Source organism: Equus asinus, chromosome 10 (assembly GCF_041296235.1).
Source record: "Equus asinus isolate D_3611 breed Donkey chromosome 10, EquAss-T2T_v2, whole genome shotgun sequence".
In the NCBI taxonomy this organism is placed as follows: domain Eukaryota; kingdom Metazoa; phylum Chordata; class Mammalia; order Perissodactyla; family Equidae; genus Equus; species Equus asinus.
Genome location: NC_091799.1, coordinates 13897153 through 13914394, shown reverse-complemented (window position 1 = coordinate 13914394; position 17242 = coordinate 13897153). Strand labels below are relative to the sequence as shown.

Genomic DNA, 17242 nt, shown 5'->3' with positions numbered 1-17242 from the left:
CGCGAGACTGGTGCTGGGTGGAGTCCCTGGCTCCTTGGCCAGCGCGCCTTACCGCCTGGGACAAGTGCTCTCCCCGCCCCAGCTTCGCTGTCCCGGCTGTGCTTCTCCAGCTGCGGCCTTCTAGGGCCAGACGTGCCCCTGGTAGGGCCCCCCCCGTGCTGAGACACCCAAGAACACCCCGAGGGCACGTCGGCCCCAGGAGCTTCGTGGGCCAGCCCAGGCTCTATTCTCTGAGCCTCAGTTTCCCCATCTTTAAAATGAAGAATAGATGTGAAGGAGGGTTTTGAAGAGGGAAAGGCGTCCAAGGGGCGAGCCGAAAGGCCGAGGGTTCTGTTGGAAACTCTCCGGCCAACTTGCAGCTTCCGAGCCCCAGGACCTCCCGCCGCCAGCTCCAGGGGTAGGGCGAGGCTGCCACGTGACCCGATTGCTATGGCACCCGCGGTAACAATCCGGCCCGCGGCCCCGCCCCTTCCCATCCCGACAGCCTCACCCCACCCACCCAGCCTCCCAAGCCCCGGGTAGGGCCTCCCTGCCCCTCTGGGGCACCAGACACTCACGGAGGCACTACCGGCTTCAGGGCGCTCTGTGAGTGAAGGCCGCTCTAGGACAAGCAAGGTTAAAGCGGGCCGGGGGCGGACCCCCCAAACCCCGGGTTCTGAAACTGGCGGGGTGGAGGAGTGGAGAATGGAGGGGACCGCTGCTGCTGCCCTGGGAGAAGGATGGGGTGGGACGTGGTGCGGGGGAAGGAGAACTGCGAGCCGTGTTAATCCCCAGTGGGACGAGGACGGCCTGGTATCGGACGCAGTACTGAATTGGGACTCTGGCTCTTGTCCGTTGCCATTTTTGGTAGGAGTTACCGTTTTTGAGCTCTCTGTCCTATCAACAAAACTGTGGTGTCTATGTACCTTATGGAGAGGGAGTATGGCATAGTCAATACAGACAGGCCGGAGTTCAAATCTTGCTCCACCGCTTACTAGCTGTGTGAGCCTGCTCTGTGCCTCACTTTCCTCCTCTATGGAGTGGGGATTGTGGGAGGATTCCATGAGCTCATATATTTGAAGTATTAGATAGTAACTGGCATGCAGTAAGTCTCCAATACATAGGGGCCACTATTAGTCATATTATTTCATTTAATCTTTGCACCAGCCTTGAGAAATAGGTAACTTCATTCCCGTTTTATAGAAACGGGAGGATCAGAATGGTGAATAGCTGTTGGCGGAGTGACTTTGGGCAAGTCATTTCCCCTTTCTAGGCCTCTTTCATCATCAGTTGTTGATCTTGGAGCATTAGAATCAGAAGGCTCCTTGAAGAGCTTCTAACTGAAACTGCCTCGTTTTACAGATGGATAAACTGAGGCCCAGAAAGGGGGAAACTCTTGGCTAAGTTCACTTGTTAATGCAAGGCGGAGCCTGGGCTGGAACTTGGCGTCCTGACTCCTAGCCAAGGCCTTTTCCATCAGCCCCTCGCCCAGAGACACGCCCTCCAAGGATATGAGGCTGCAGCTGTGCCTCTCCCCTCAGAACTGCTTCCTCGAAGCGTGCACACCTTGGTCGGCTTGTCAGACCCAACTGCAAAGACAGCTGGGGAAGAAAAGGAAGCTGCTTCCTCTTGGAGCAAAAAATACAATCACTAAGCCAGCAGTTTGCACTGGAGAGCTCCAGTTTGCTTTCTGGACATTTCTGAAATGACTTGCCTTTCTCCTCATTTATTTTAAGCCCTAGGCGCTTTTCATACCATGATTTAATCTTCTTTAGCAGCCTGGAAAAATACAAATCAATTAAAGCCTAAAACCTAGTGGGTAATCATTTTTCCCTCCCTCCTCCCCTAGATCGAGAAGTACCTGCACCCTGTGCCTTTCATCCAGACTAATTTGGCTGGTTCAAGGGACGATTACTTTGGATAGCTTATTACAGCTCCTCTCATGACATTCCTGGCGTGCATGTCACAAGTCGCTAGGATCAAGAACTGAGTCCCTTTTGCTCTCAGGGGCTCTTGGGGCCACCAGCCAAGGTAATGCTGTATCCCTGAAGAACTTGGCAGCCATGGAAGCCCCACAAGGGTGGCAGGGAGCCAGGCACACAGGCAGCCCCCTGAATGCTAGTCCACATTGCTTTGAGATGGGGAACAGTCTTGTGGGAGTGGAAGCGAGGCCCAGAGGTGTAGCTAGTGCATGACCCCTGTGAGGGCTCGGACAGCTTTTCAGGCTCTTGGTATCCCCCACCCACCTACCCCAAGCCACAGTCAATCTGATGCCTGGCATGCTTGTCTCTGAGGACCATCACAGAGGGAGGGAGGTATCCAAGTTAAGGGCCCAGACTTCATAAAGTCGGGCAGAGCTGAGTGGGAAACCTGACTTGCTCACTTCCTAGCTGTGTGACCTCAGCTCCATCATCTGTCATGTAGGGATACTCGTAGTACCCCATTCACAGGGCCATGGCGAGGACCTGAGATAATGCACATCCAGGTTTTTCCTAGAGCCCCATCGAATAACCTGCTGTAATTCGGAGGACTGGGGTGAGCCGTCCAGGACCTTGCTGGGGGCTGGAGCCCAGCCCCTCTTGCAGACTGTGTAGCCCCTCATTTCCGACATCTGCATCCCCTCCCCTGCTTCATTCTCTCTGCAGCAGTGCCCTCGTCTACACTACTATTCTTTCACTTATCCCTACTGTCCACCTCCCACTCCAAAAGATAAGTTCCTCCAGGGTAGGGAATATTGTCTGTCTGTTCAATGCTGTGTATAGCCCAGCACCCGGAATAGTGCCTGGCATGTGCTGGGCAATGCAGAAGGAATGAATGAACAATGAGTGAATGCCTGAAGTGCTTCTTACCCTCTTTGGCCTTCAGTGGTTCTCATAGCTTTGCCTGACACTTGGGGTCCCTCAGCCTCACCCTGCCCACCACTGCCTTCTGCACTTGCTCACAATATTCCCACATCCCCACCTGCCAGCCTCTAACCCAGGGTCCCACCCGCTCTGCCCCCCTGCTCTCCACCTCTCCAAAGCCCACCTTATTTTCCAGCCTCCCCTCCTCCGTGGCAGCCTCTGCCTCTCTCAGGGTACACACCATGCCTGTTGTGGCATTCCCCTGTCCTCGCATGCAGCCCGTTTAATCACAGTAGCTTTGATTGCTCCGGCAACCAGGCACTACTGCATTCCAGGCTTTGGGCTCCACACCTTACACCTGCCGTCTCCTGCGGTGCATGTCAGGAGAGAGGCTCAGAGATGAGCAGCTTGCCCAAGGCCGGAAAGAAGTGCTCGAACCCGGATTTGAACCCACGACTGTGTGATGCCAGGCCTTGGGTTTTTAACCACCACCATGATGGGGGAAGGCCAGGCGAACGGTACACACTCCGCCTCCTCCCCGAAGCTCCATGCCATGCTTCTAGGTCTTCACTTCCCCAGTCGTGTGTGAGCCCGGGCCGGCACTACTGGAGGCAAGTGACGCGCTGCCTCGGCACAAAACTTCAGTGGGAAGGCGGGTGGGGTAGTAATCAAGACAAATGATATTTAAATGCACTATCTTAAAAAGTCAAAATTAATGCAAAAATCCATTTAGAATAAAATATCAAAAACGTAAATAAAGACAGGAGCGGTTTTGCTGATTTTTCCTTTTGCTTCAAGCTTCAGTACGACAAGGCACGGCACTGCACCCAATCCTGTCTTTACTTAAAATTTCGATATTTTGTTCTTCGTGGACTTTTTGGTGTTCGCTTTTATTTTCTTAAATAGTGTGTTAAATAGTCTTACCTGTCTTGATTGCTGACTTTTCTGGCACCCCCTTACATTTTGCACCGAGGTGAGTGCCTCACTCGCCTCAGTGTAGTCCAGGCCCTGGTAAGCCTGTCACCATGGGAGGCACAACAGAAAACCTCAGCACCCTGGGTTTACTGTGCCTGCCATTTCTGTCTCCGGGCGGGGGTGGGGGGACTTTGGCTGTATATGGGCCCCACGGCATCCCCACAACCCTGGCTCCCCTTCCTGCTTGCCCACTTCAGGTGGGGGACTGAGTGGGGAGGAGGCTGAGCTGGAAGGAAGCTACTGCCCTGCCTGGCCCTGGACCAGACCTGTCCCCCATGGAGCTGTGGCTGCTCTGTTGGCAAACACAAGTGCTATGGCTCCCAGGGGTGGCCTGAGGACACTGCCGCTGAAGCGTGCTCTATTTACAGTAGACCCACTGGAGTTTATGGGGTGCAATTGTCAGGGTCCCTCCTGGCACAGCTCCTTTATGGCAACCTGGCTGCGTGTCAGCACTCAGTCCAGGACTGCGGCTCCATCTCCCCAGGTTCTCTGATTTACAGCTCCCGTCATGTCATGGAGGCCATCTTCTGGTCTGTTCTCCTTGCGTTTCCTTTCATCTTTGATGCCATCTCCTCTTGCCATAGAGATGCCCTCCCTGGCTCCAGCCCTGCCCTGGGCTCAGGAGCTAAGGAAGACACAGCAGAAAGAAACATCTTGCGGCTCCATCCTATTCTTGCTTCTCTCCACCTGGGGCCTGCAAGGAAGCCTGGAATCAGTCCCTCCCCACCCCCATCCTTGCCAAGTGTTCTGGCCCCTTCCATTTGCAGCATCTCATTTGGACCCTACCTCGCACAGCCTCCTCTGACCCCCATTCACATAGGGCATGTGCAAGCCTGGGCTCCGTGTGTGCTGGTGTCTTGTGGTGGAGGAGCAGCCAGCTGTGGCAGCTTTGAGGATGCTGGTTAGACATCAGGAAGCCTGGGACCTTGGGTATCTCCCGCACAAGCTTGTGACACCCTGGGCTTCAATTTCCCCCAGAAGTCAAGGGGAGTTGACCTACTGAGGTCCCTTCCACCTCTAACATTCTACAAATCTGTGACCTGGAGCATTTTGCATGCGCTCAGCAAAATTGTGATGTCATGGAGGGCAGAACCCATAGCCTTCTCTGCTCACAGAGGAGATTCTAGACTCGTGGGACCGCCTGGATCACACCAGGGACAGTCTGTGAGGCACCAAAAGAGAGCATTCCCCGTGGTGTTATTGTTTCCAATCAGGGTCATTCCTGCACTAACAGGGGAGGCAGGGAGGAGTTGCGATCAGCCAGCCCTGCCCTGGGAATGGGCAGACCTGAGATCAGGGCTCCTGCCCCAAGCACACAGCAGGGAAACTGCATCTTCTGGGACTAGACAATCAAGTGCTGACTCTTCCCCTGCTTAGCCCATGGGAAAGAATGCCTAGCCTTTCCCACTAATTTAAGAGTAGCAGATGTTTTAAAAGAATTTGGTCCAAACTGATAAAACTCACAGATTTTACAAGCTGTGGCATATTCCTTGATCCCAGCTTTTGCTGACACCACAAGGAGGCATCAGAGGCTGTGTGTGTGTGTGCGTGCGCACACGCGCACAGATACCCCAAATCTGGAGAAGCTGAGACCAGAGAGGTTCTTGTCCACAGTTGAGGGAAAGAAATCACATTTCATGGCAAAGAGTGTGTCCTTGGAGGGTAAATGGACTTAGGTCAGGCTCAGCTCTGTTGTGGACAGCCTGCGGGATCTTGAGCAAGTGTGCAGCCTCCTGGGGCCTCATTTCCTTCTCCGCACAATGGAAATGAAAACAGTCCCTGCCCCCCAGGGGTGTGGGGAGCCGCTCGGCCCAGCACTCCGCCGAGAGGAGCTGTGGGCATCCTTCTCGACTCCAGAGCTGGATCCTTGGTCTGGCCCCTGGGACCTCATGGCTCTCCTCTTCCTCCCCATAGAGTCCTCTTCTCTTGTAAATGACTACTGAGGAAGACAATGAATGAGGTGAAAGAATCCCTGCGAAGCATCGAGCAGAAGTACAAGCTCTTCCAGCAGCAACAGTTTACCTTCATCGCCGCTCTGGAGCACTGCAGAGAGAATGCCCACGACAAGATCCGGCCCATCACCAGCATCGGACAGGTGATGCCTCCGGGGCAGGCGGGCGGGCAGGCGGGGCCAGGGTCTCAAGGACCTGCCATACCCAGAGATTAGTGCATGGCACCAGGCCCAGTCCCCTCCCTTGAAAGATGAAAAAAAACCTGAGGCCCAGAGAGGAGAAGCACTTTTGTGCCAGAATCAGGCCTCAGATCCTAAGTGGTGGAATGAGCCATTCATTCACTCCCTCACCAGATATGTGAGCGAATAACAAAGTGGTTAAAAACGTGGGTTCAAGACTCAGCTGGCCACCGTTCAAGTCCTGGCTCTAGCATGTGCCACCTCTGTGACCTTGGGCCAGTGAGTCACCTTATCTACAGATGAGAGGAGCATCTAAAATGAGAGGAGCAGCACACACATCCCAGGTCTCTCATGCGGATTTAGTGAGATCCTCCGTGTACAACACCCAGCCCGTGTCTGGCCTTGTCTGCCAGGCCCCGGCTAAGTCCTGGGGGTACAGTCAGGAGCAGATGCGCATGGTCCCAGCTGTCGGACTCCATGGGCTTTGAGGAACTCAGTGTGCCCAGCACATGGCTAGTCTCGTTTGCAGACGTCTTTGTTGACCCACATCTCCTCATGGAGGAGCTGCTGTCTAAGTTGGCTCTGCAGGACTTGGGGCCTCAAGACCCAGCGAGCCTTCCAGGAGCTTACGGGTTTGAGCCGCAAGCATCAGGCCCAAGCGCCTGTCCCCAACGGAACAGATGCCACCTGCGGAGGAGTTGGCTTGTGGAAAGCTAACCAGTGTCAGGGTGGGGTGGGAGTGGGGACCAGGGCTCAGAACTGCTCAGGAGAAGCACACAGGCCCACGGAGAACAGCAGCCCTTGCTGGCAGCACCCTTCAAGAAATGATTTTTTCTAATTTTTGTAAAAATTTCAATTTTTTAACTTGAAAAATTTTAAACGTACAGTAGACAAATACCCATATAACCTTGCCCTCAATACACCAATTTGTAATATTTAGCCAGGTTTGCGTGATCTCTCCAGACACACACCCTCTTTCTCCTGAACAATTTGGAAGTAAATCGGCTGCATCCTTTTTAGCCCATCCCCCAAAGGCTCAGACTTCAAGGGCACTGGACAGGTTTTCAGTGTCAGGAAGGAGCACCTGAGACCTCCCACCTCTGCTCAGAACCTACATCAGTGCTGAGTGACCCCGGCCCCTCCCATGCATAAGGGTGTAGCCTTCTTGCCTTAGGTTCAGCCAAGGCTTTTGGTGAATAATGGCCCTACACATTCTGACTCTCCATGTGAAGTGTTGACTCCCAACCCTCAGCCTGCCCTCCCTGGACCAGAGGTATCCAAAGGTTACCTGCACACACACACCCTGTAGCCCAGGGATGCTGCTCTGTTGTGGTTACGCCACGGTGTAGGTTCTTCCCCCTTACAGAGCTACTGTACTTGGGAAGGAACCACTTGGGATCATTTGGGAAGCCATCCCCTAGCCTCAAAAAGGCAGCTGGTGGCAGCAGAAAAACCCTGGTTTAGACTCAGAACTTGATGGGTGCTGGAGGAGGCAGGTGATACCCCTTCCCCTGCATCATGGAGACTAGAACCATTTGACTGTGAAAGGGGTCAGTTACTCCTGCCTGGCCTGGAGCCAGATGCTCCCCAGCACAAGATCAGGCCTCCTGCCCTTGCCCCATCTCAGATCCAGTCACTGGATGGTCCCAGATCACTCTGGAGAGGAAGAGCCCTGACCCAGGAAAGATCCCCATTCCCCCCAAGGAAAGGGATGAAAGTTGATGAGCTGTAACACTATTCTTAGCACCTTTTATGACTTATTCAGGAAAGGGCTCCCTACTTCTGTGTCTGAAACACCTTCACAGGGGAGGGTTAGTTTTGTCTTTGGTATTTAAGCCCTTCATCCTCCTAGTTGATTTTTGCCTATGGTGTAAAGTAGAGACTCAGATGGATCATCATTTTCCTCAGCTCCACTTACTGACTTGTCCCTCCTTTCTCTACCTTGGAAACACAGGACATTGAAACTGCAAGGGATTCTAGTTCCTTCTGTTTGCTCCTCAGTCTAAGTGGCCCAACCCAGCACTGTGTCCTCTAAGTGGGACCATGGCATGAGAAGTTGGGGCCCAGCCCTCTTTGCTTAGGTGCATGGGGACTGGTGAGGGGTACGGGCCCGGAGCTATTGAGCTGGGGATGAAATCCAGCTTTGTCACTTCGCCACTGACCGAGCAGGTTATTTTACCTCTCTGAGCCTCTGGTATTTATCTGTAAAATGAGGATTTAAAAAGGTACCCAGCGTATAGGGTTTAGGTGAGGAGTACGTGAGTTCAGGGCTGCAAAGCATTTTGCACAGTGCCTGGGACACTTAATGATATCAGCTGTATATATAGAGTGGTCTGTACACTCAAATGCATAAATGTTACTCACATCTCCCCCCGTGACTCTGGGAGGGTGGGAGGAACAGGGTGGCTGCTCATGGATATGTGCCCCACAAACCAGCCGAGATCCGCATTGGTGCCTCCCAGCTCACGTCACGCTGGCCTTTGCAGGTGCAGAACTACATGGAACACCACTGCAACAACTCCACAGACCGGCGCATTCTGCTCATGTTCTTGGACATCTGCACGGAGCTGAGCAAGCTCTGCCAGCACTTCGAAGCCCTGCACTCTGGCACCCCAGTCACCAACAACCTCCTCGAGAAATGCAAAACCTTTGTTAGCCAAAGCAGTGACTTAAGCAGCCTTAGAGCAAAGTAAGTCCCTTCTGGTCCTGTTCCTGAGGCCTCAGCATGCGCATGTGAGGAGGGGGTCAGGGGAAAGGACGGCAGAGGAGGGTCCTAGAGGAAGGGCAGGCTTTTGTTGAGAGGGGAGGTAAGTCTGAACTGATGAGGCATGTGCCTACTATCCAGACTTCCCTAGGTGAGATCCTAGGCCCACCGATTTATTGGAATGACTCTGACCCAACAAATGTTTTGGTTTTTTTCCCCCCAAAAAATGGTTTTAATGAAAACGGAAGATCCTGAGGCCCCAGATACAGTAGGACACAAACTCTCTCACTGGAGCTAGCACCCAGCAGAGGGAAGCTGGTCAGAAAGCAGCTGTTCCCAGAAGCCCACAAAGCAGCAGCAGGTCTGGAACCCGTTCCCATGGCGTCAGCACCACCAGTGTGGTTCCCCCATTCCAAGCCCTGTGGAGGCTGTTTAGATATTAGGGTAAGAAGAGCCAGAGGGACTAAGCAGAGTGTTTTGGAGCTATCACAGCAGGTTTCCACAGCCCCGAATCCAGGTTTCTACAAAATGCAGGCGAGTGCTTCATAGCTCCTGCCTTGCAGGATTACCTGGGGCTGTTGTCCCCTAAACCTGCTGACCCACAATGTCCGAAACAGAGCCGGGCATGGTGTGGGCACAGTCCTCAAGCCTCCTGAGGGGATTCTGATGTGCAGTCAGTGCTGGGATCCTGGCAGAGTTCCTGAGCGGGGTTTACCGGCCCTCCTGCTGCCCTGCAGGTATCCTCACGACGTGGTGAACCACCTCAGCTGTGACGAGGCCAGGAACCACTATGGAGGCGTGGTCAGCCTCATCCCCATCGTCCTAGACTTAATGAAAGAATGGATCGCGCACTCGGAGAAGCTACCCCGCAAAGTGCTGCAGCCTGTGAGTGAGCCCCCGGAACGCCAGGAAGCCACGGGGGCAGGCACTCATCCTTCCCAGGCCACAGGCACCAAGCCTTGGTTAAGAAAACATGAGTATAGGCAACTTACAAAAGACAGCTTCAAACCTAAGGGGAAAGACAAAGGATGTGCTAAACCTCCTTGGAGACCACCTGGTGGGAAACTGTAACTCAGCTGGTGACCTGCTCCATCCCCATCCCAAACCTGCCCGCCCCCAGGGTGCTTTGTTGCTAAACTTGGTTTCCACTGGTTGATCTATTTTCATCGGCACCCACAGTCCCTGCGATTTATTAAGCTCAAAGGGGATGGCCCAATATATTAGTGAGAACCTTTCTCCCACTCTTGCTTTAACTCCTAACTTCCTCACCTCTGAGCGTCAGGCTCTGTGCTGATGAAGAGGACCCCTGCTTACAGTGTTGTTGGTGGAGGGTGTCCTGGGGAGGCTGGTAAAGCGCTAGGGGCACTGACTGCCCACCCAGGTCCTCTCTGGGCTCCCACCCACCACCCTGCCAGGCCCGCCCACGCTGCAAGTCCAGCTTTCCAGGTGGAGCCATCAAGCTGGAGGAGACTGCCCAGCTCCTTTCCCGCCACAGTGGCAACTATAGGCAAGGCACTGCTCTCTGCTCCCACCTCCCAGGATGGTGAGGGTCAGCACGCTGAACTTCCTCAGTGTGATTAGGTCTCTGGACCAAAGCCCAAAGGGGAACAAACATGCCTTTCCTCTCCTTTACGTGGGAGAGGAAGACTGTGAGAGAAGCTGGAAGAATTCTGACTGTGTGGCTCCTGTACAAGGACAATCACCTGACTTTCACAACATAATTAAGGCCCAGACTGTGTAAAATGTGTCGCTGGCTTCTGAGCTGGCCAGAAGTACTGTCTGACTGTTGGTTTTTCCCTTCACAGGGGACGACTTAGCTTCTGTATTCTTGCTTCCTCGGGGGCGACAGTCAAGAATAAAGTGTTCTACCACCTCTCCGCCTGGCTTGGCTTCCTGGGATTTACCCCTTAGACTAGACTGATCCTAAGACAACAGAAGCCAGTGGGCAGTAGCATCCCAAACAAAACAACTAGCAGAGAGCAACCACTATAGACAGGCGTATACCCAGTTCCAGAAAGAAGGTGCTCTGAAGAGCTTTGTGCCAAAGATCCTCAGAAGGCCAGCAAAGTAACTCCTTGTATAGAGACCTATCAGACAAGAGCATCTGAATTCTCCAGACAAAATTAAAAGCTGCCACCTCTGAGTCTTTGTCTCAAAGGATCTGCTTCCACTATTAAAATGGGCAGAGTATACTGACTTCCAGGGGCAGCTGGGCAGGGGCAAGCAATTGAAAACCACATTGCAAATGGAGCTCTTCATCCCTGGTCTTTCCCCAGCATGTCCCAAGCAAGAGGTGGTAAGGCCAGGCAGACCTAAGCATCGTTTAAAGGTTGTTTCCTGCCTTCTTCCAAACAGCTGAGGGCACGTGGAAGGCGGTGGATGCTAGCCGCATGTTTTCATTGGCACATGCACAGAACACAACTGGCAAGGCTCAAGCCCAGTAAGCTGTCGACCATGTCAGTATCACTTAGGCTCTACCAAAAGGGCTGTATTAAACCCAAGGCGCCGGCCGACCCTTAGGAATGCAAGCACACACTAAAAGGAGGGCTGGACGGCAGTGCAGACCCCGTGGGCCTCCTGGTTTTGAGTTTTCTGGTAGGGATGACTCAAGCCAGCACCTCCCCCACCACCATGCCACTCTTCGGGGGAAGGGCATGAATTTGAGGCAGATAAAGGTAGGATTTGTGTGTGTTTGCCAAGTGATCTGCCAGAACGAAAAGAGTCAGAGACTACAGCCAGATTCCACTTGTCACACCCTCCTCCAGGCACCTGAGGTACCCAACGAATGCAGACCCTGAGGCTCCTGCGTCTTTGGACTGGTCCCTACTCTGCCTGTGAGGCCCTCAGGGCCGACACGAGTCACTTCATGTCAACACAGCAGAGTAGTGCAAAACAATAAATTTTTATTTGTTCACAGTTAAACACAAGCAACTGCCTTGACATTTTAGAACATTCTAAGAAGGACAGCAAACCCTTTTGATTCCAATTCCCATTCACTAAGATTGTACCATTTTCTCTCGCAGTTCATGTTTATGGCATCTGATGTGGATTGTTTGACATGCTTTTAAGTTGAGGCGGGAAGGTTGAAACCTTTTGACAAGAGATGACTTTCTTAAATTTAACTAAAAGCAGTCAGTTAAAAAAAAATCTGTTTTTCACTGATGGGACCCTTTTAAACTGCAAGTTAGCCACATATGGTTGATCCATGATTGAGTTATAAAACTAGATTATGTCTTAGCAAAATCTGTTCCTCCGCAATATAATTGTGGTCCATAGAAGTCTTCTGAAAAGTGATCACTGATTCCTCCTAGTGCAAAATGCCTGGCTGCCTCTTTGATAAGCCAAAGTATCTGCTGCATGAAGCAGCACCGTACCCTCCTGTCCAAACACTGCATCAAGGTGGGGGAAGGGAGGAGGGGTTGTTCGGGGGGGGGGGGTCTCAAAACTCGCAGGGGTCTTCTCTAAAAGATCTAGTCCCATGTTTCAACTAGCCTACTTATCCCAGAGGATGCACAACTTTGTGGCATTGGGAAGGGAAGAGGGGAGAAAGTTCCTCTGTCTTCATTAACTCATTTCAAGGCCAAAAGCAGTCGTGGGTGCAGGTGCTCGACTATCCCAGGCAGGTTTCACTTGTAGTTACAGCCACTCTTCTCTCAGGCGAACATACACAGACTGCAGGACAGTGTGGAAAAGGTGGCAACACCGCTCTCCCTGGGCACACCAGAGTCATGGGCCAGGAAATGAGCCACATGGGGACAAGGGTCACAGCAGCAGCCGAGGGGCCAGGCCCCGACCTAAACTTGTTCTTTCACCTACAGAGAAAAGCTTAATCAAGTGCAATCAATTCCTTGGCAGCGGTCCAGGGGAGGGGAGGGCAGGGGCACATGTCACAGAACTCTGGATGTAAACAGATACACAGACATCTTCAGACTGGATACGTTTTCCCATACTCATTGCCAGTCAGTCGTAGAGCATGTACCTCCAAGAGTGAAAATGCGGCAGAGTAAGGGGTGCTGACTTGGATCATTTCACAAAGGACAGCTTTCTTCCCCATGTGAGATGTACACTCCGGGGTGGGATCAGGCTTCTCCCGGGACCACTCTGCAGAGGGCTGGCCTCTCAGAGTATCTGCAAAAGGTGGGTGGCACTCCACCTCGACTGCAGTCCTGGACTGAGCCTTCACTCTGCTCAAACCCTCCTTAAACCTGTTCATACTTTCTACCACCTCTTAGTGCCTTCAGTTAGAAAAACTGTGTATCTTCACAGAGTACTTTCTTCCATTTGTTCTTCAGTCATCTCTTTCTGGCTTCAAGTGGTATGTTCTAGTATTTGGTGAAAATTCACATTGGCTAGTCACAGCACATCTGTTATGTTCTCTACACAGAAACACCCAATTTTTTTATTCTTAACTGTGAGTCTGAACCTCCGTGGTCCAGCTCATACAAATCCACTCATTGCCACGATCATTTCATTCATCCTCTTCTACACAACTGCTAGAGTTTTACCTTTCTCAACAGAAACACCGGAAACTACATGTGCTGCAAACGAGAACAGCCCAGAGTCTGGAGTTGTTTCCTGTTGCCCTGATTTTGCCCAGTGAGGTGCTGGCCTCTTTGGCCACGGTGGCATGATGGGCTAATTTTTCCAACTGTCAGTGGCTTCCAGGACCTTTTCCTGGATTGTAACAGTTTACTTTTTAAGAAAAATTCAGACTATTTCCCCCTAAACACAGTACACACATTCTGGCTCACAAAGTAGCTTATTTATCATTTCTCTCTCCACTTAAAGAGCCTAATAAGAACCTTCAGCAGCTTATTCCCAAAGGCTAGGCAGTTTTCTCTCCTGAAAATCTCTGCTGACAAACCTAGGGAGGTCATGTCTCCTCAGCCACCTTACAAGGCTAGTCTTAGCACTCATCTCCAAGGAGACCTTTTAAAACTTCTTGACCCAAGAAATGACCTTTCTTTCCTACCTTTGGATTTCAGTCAGTTTTTGTATTCAGAACCAGATACTTCTTCCAATCCCACAGTAATAATCTATGTGGACTTTATGGCAGAGCCTTGTCTCAAGCTTTTTAAAAATTCACCAACATTCTGTGTGCTGGAGGTCCACTTGCTGATTTACCTGTAGTAGATTCGGGAACTCATTTTCTCTCTGGAGACCAGGCTGCCATCTTCTTCTACCCCTCCTCCTTCTGCTGCACCCCTCCCCCCACCCCCCAAATAAATTGTAGTGCTCCTTTTTAAACAAACTTCATGCTGCCCAAGAAGCAGACTCCAATCTTCTCAGGGTCTGTGCTAACCCTGGTTAGTGTCAGGTGGGGATCAGGGTAAGTTACAGACATTGGTCAAACGGCTCTGAGGCAGGGAAGCTTGCTCAGAGTGACTTTGGACAGAGGCTATCCAATCCTGACATTTAGGAATACCATGCTGCTTAATCAGTCTCAAGACAGGACCTGCCTGTAAAGCTAACTGCTCTAATGCCTTTGTCCTGCCGATTCCCAGACCTGAGTTCTCTCTCAGGAGCTCCTCTACTATCACCTTTCCATCCTTAAAAATACTTGCTACAGGATAATCAAGTCCTGTCCACTCTTGGCAGGTTTATCATTTTCAAAACCAGACCAAACCTTACTACTAACTCGAGTCCTTTGCAACATAAAGCCTAAATTTTTAGGTTGGTAACATCCACAAGACTCCAGGCCCTAACCCCCAAGTCTTGGCTGAATAAAACCCATGGCCTCCTAGAACCCAAAGGAAGCTGAGTGCAGCTCTTCCGGGTCAGCAAACAGACACCCAGGCCAGAGCGATGGTGGTTTTACCTGCCCATGGAACCTCCAGCCCAGGCCTCAGTCCACTTCACCACACTGCCTTCTCCTTCCCTGTATTTTTGCAATCTGCCTGTTTTTTTCTTTCTTTGCATTGGCCTCCTTGCCTTTGCCAGCTGGTCAGGGAAAAGGCTTTGACTTAAGCGCCTGGTATCTTTGCTCTGTGGCACAGATCTCTTGGGCTTGTGGAGGGGGAAAGCATTTAGAACTGATTTCAATAGTTAGCCTGAAACACTTTTTTCCCTTTCTGAATTTGTTCATGTTTTCCTTTTCTAAAACTGAACTAGGAAACTAAAATGTGTTCGATTTTAAGCTTTCCTTTGGACAAAGCTGAATTAAACATGTGGTGTTGTTAATACCCCACACTGGGCATCCAGCAGCAATTGCTGGTGCTGTGCTGGGCTGAGAGCAGTCGGGTCCACAGCCTCCCTCAGGCTGGGAATCAGTCAGTCACACCCGAAAATCCTGTCCCGAGGAGGTCTTCTGTCAGTACAGCCTTGGTGACAGGGAGTCTCTCATTATCTAGTATCCCTTTGTTAGGAATACTAGAATATTTATTGCCATAGTTAAAAAAAGAGACTTTTACCCTCACGTGCTGGAAGCTTCCATATGCAGTAAGATTTCGTACCATCACAGTTTGTCTTTCCCTCTTCATGGCTGAACCCTTCTATACTTTTAACTAAAAGAATAGAAAGAGAAAAACCAAGTTCATCAGCTCTTTCCTACCAGTCTCTCCTCGCCTCAGCTGGAACACTAGGCAATAATTCTTAGGCTTCTAGCATTTATTTCAGGAGCATTTGCTGAGTTCAGATTCTCTGCCACTGCCAGTGTCCAGACTTGTGTCACCTCTCATGAGTGCATGTGGGCAGCCCAGTGGGTCCATGGCAGCCAGCCTTTGCCAACACTCTCCAAGACTCTGCTTTAAAATGCTCTACCATTCCTAACATTTGGGAGGGTAGAGCTTTGAGCTCCCTGGAGAGTCAGCCCCTGAAAGTTAGAATTGGTGTGAAAAAGCTGTTACCTTTTTGGTGGCCTAGAACCTACTACAGTGAGACAACTCTAACAGCCTGAGAAACACTGGTCATGTCAACTTTGAGGAGAGTCTTTGGGCCTTCAGAGCCTTTCTGCTGCAGTGTCACAAAGAAGCTGACATACACAGAGGCGCATGGGAACACAAAGGGAGGCAGACAGATGGAGGAGCTTAACCACAAGGCTCAGCTGGCACAGCCGAGCCAGGAAGGGCAGCTCCTCATCCACAAGTACTTCTCAAGTAACTGCTCCAGTCACCGTCCTTCCCTCCTGCCAAGAGGGCCCACCACCCACACAGCAGCCTGCAGTCAGAACAGTACCAGCTTTCGAGCAAACCCCAAATAAATAAGAGGTAGTGGGGAAGGGGGACAAAGCATTCCCAAAGAGGATTATGGTCTCCACAATGCCAGCTCCAGACTCTTCAAACAACACACGTTTGTTCACACAGATCTTTCTAGCAAGCTTATCAGAACCACCAAAAGAATGTAAGGGTGAATAAACCATTGTTTTTCTAGATCTGCTGCTTTAGACACTGAACTTCAGAACCAAAAGCAGTGAAAATGTCTCATGTAAAAAACTTTCACGTGAAGATGATCAGCTTTGCATGCTACATCCTCCTAAAAAGGGACAAAATCAGACTTACCTGCAACGCCACCAAGTACCTGGGCTAATGGAGAGCCAACCCAGTTACCTCAGTTTCAGGAAAGGAGAGTGGTGTGTTAGACTCAAAGATTCAATTTGGCCTCATATTGCACAGGTTTGAAGGACGCAACCATTTTGGGAGAAAAGGAAGAAAATAAAGCTACTGAGGAACACAAACTGGCCCTCGGATTAGTACACACTGCTAGGTAAATGAGAGAGAGGTTTTGGGTGGGCTGAGGGGAAGGTTAAGAGGCATTTCAATGCCAGATCCAAAAACCATTCTGCATTCAGTCAACTGTCAAAAAGACCTCCACCCCATTTCCACTGCGTGAGCTAGCCACTCAGACCCTGGAAATAGGATAGCTTTGAAACGTGCATTCACACCTCCTGTTCTATGCCAACAATATGCAAGTTAACACTGATTGACCATCATCCTTAGCTGTGTTCATGATGAGTCTCATTGTAGTCCATGATATGGAGCTGTCCCACACTGTCCGGGTTTGGGGGAGATGGATACGGGCCATCTAGGTTCAGGGGAGTCTTGGCTTCCATACCTGAGTCTTTGCCCAGTTCTGTCTTTAGGGTCTCAGAAAGGCTAGTGATGGTCATGCTGTCCTCATCACACTGGCTCTCACTCTTATTACGAAATAGCTCTCGAGCCTTCATGCCCAGGAAGCTTTTCGAACTGGGAAGTGAGCCAACAGTCGTAGGGATGCTGGTAGAGGGCTCGCCCACGGCAGTTTCCCACCGACTACTGAACGGCCCTGCCCTCTGGTTTGGGGGTTTCTCCGGGGTAGAAAGCTCACTGCTGCTGCTGCTGCCTCCGCCGCCTCTACTTCCACTACTGCCCCGGGTGCTGCCAGGTCTGGGGGGCTTGGTCTCACCATTGTGGCCAGATGCCTCTTCATTGTGCCCTATTACAGAATCCGAGCAGCCATCATTACAACAGTCGGGCCTGTAAGAAACCCAGGCAGGGAAAAAGGAGTTGGAGACAGTAGCGTCCGTGGTTTGGGAGGTGTGGAATTACAGGGACACTTGCTCACTCTGCCACTGAACTCTGCTAGGCCCTCTGTGTTTTTTAACAGAGGACAAAGGCATGAGATCGCATCAAGAGA

General features: G+C 51.3%; 2 protein-coding genes across 12 annotated transcripts in view; one reads left to right on the top strand and one right to left on the bottom strand.

Annotated features, from left to right (window-relative positions):
* The first annotated feature begins 478 nt into the window (after window positions 1–478).
* On the top strand, window positions 479–10579 carry SPACA9 (sperm acrosome associated 9). 7 transcript variants are annotated; one of them, XM_070518459.1, is made up of 6 exons: window positions 479–585; window positions 1829–2010; window positions 5712–5892; window positions 8415–8617; window positions 9370–9517; window positions 10438–10579. In XM_070518459.1, the coding sequence occupies exons 3-6, from the start codon at window positions 5749–5751 to the stop codon at window positions 10447–10449; spliced, it is 507 nt and encodes a 168-aa protein (XP_070374560.1). In that variant the 5' UTR covers window positions 479–585; window positions 1829–2010; window positions 5712–5748; the 3' UTR covers window positions 10450–10579. The 7 variants fall into 7 exon arrangements, with proteins under 7 accessions (XP_070374560.1, XP_070374561.1, XP_014718877.1 ...); XM_014863395.3 differs by having other exon boundaries at window positions 485–615; XM_070518460.1 differs by lacking the exon at window positions 1829–2010 and having other exon boundaries at window positions 484–615.
* A 937-nt stretch (window positions 10580–11516) lies between these two features.
* Window positions 11517–17242, bottom strand: part of TSC1 (TSC complex subunit 1) — a 50989-nt gene continuing 45263 nt past the window's right edge. For 3 of the 5 annotated variants that reach the window (XM_014863380.3, XM_014863381.3, XM_014863379.3), the window contains exon 23: window positions 11517–17082. In XM_014863380.3, the coding sequence (XP_014718866.2) occupies window positions 16563–17082 (520 nt within the window). In that variant the 3' untranslated portion in view covers window positions 11517–16562. The remainder of the gene's footprint in view (window positions 17083–17242) is intronic. The other 2 variants (XM_070518454.1, XM_044778479.2) reach the window with 1 other exon arrangement.

Coding starts and splice junctions, on each gene's coding strand:
- SPACA9 (XM_014863391.3), top strand. CDS start 5,749: ATGAATGAGGTGAAAGAATCCCTGCGAAGCATCGAGCAGAAGTACAAG. Junction 5,893..8,414: donor CCATCACCAGCATCGGACAG/GTGATGCCTCCG, acceptor TGGCCTTTGCAG/GTGCAGAACTACATGGAACA. Junction 8,618..9,369: donor TTAAGCAGCCTTAGAGCAAA/GTAAGTCCCTTC, acceptor GCTGCCCTGCAG/GTATCCTCACGACGTGGTGA.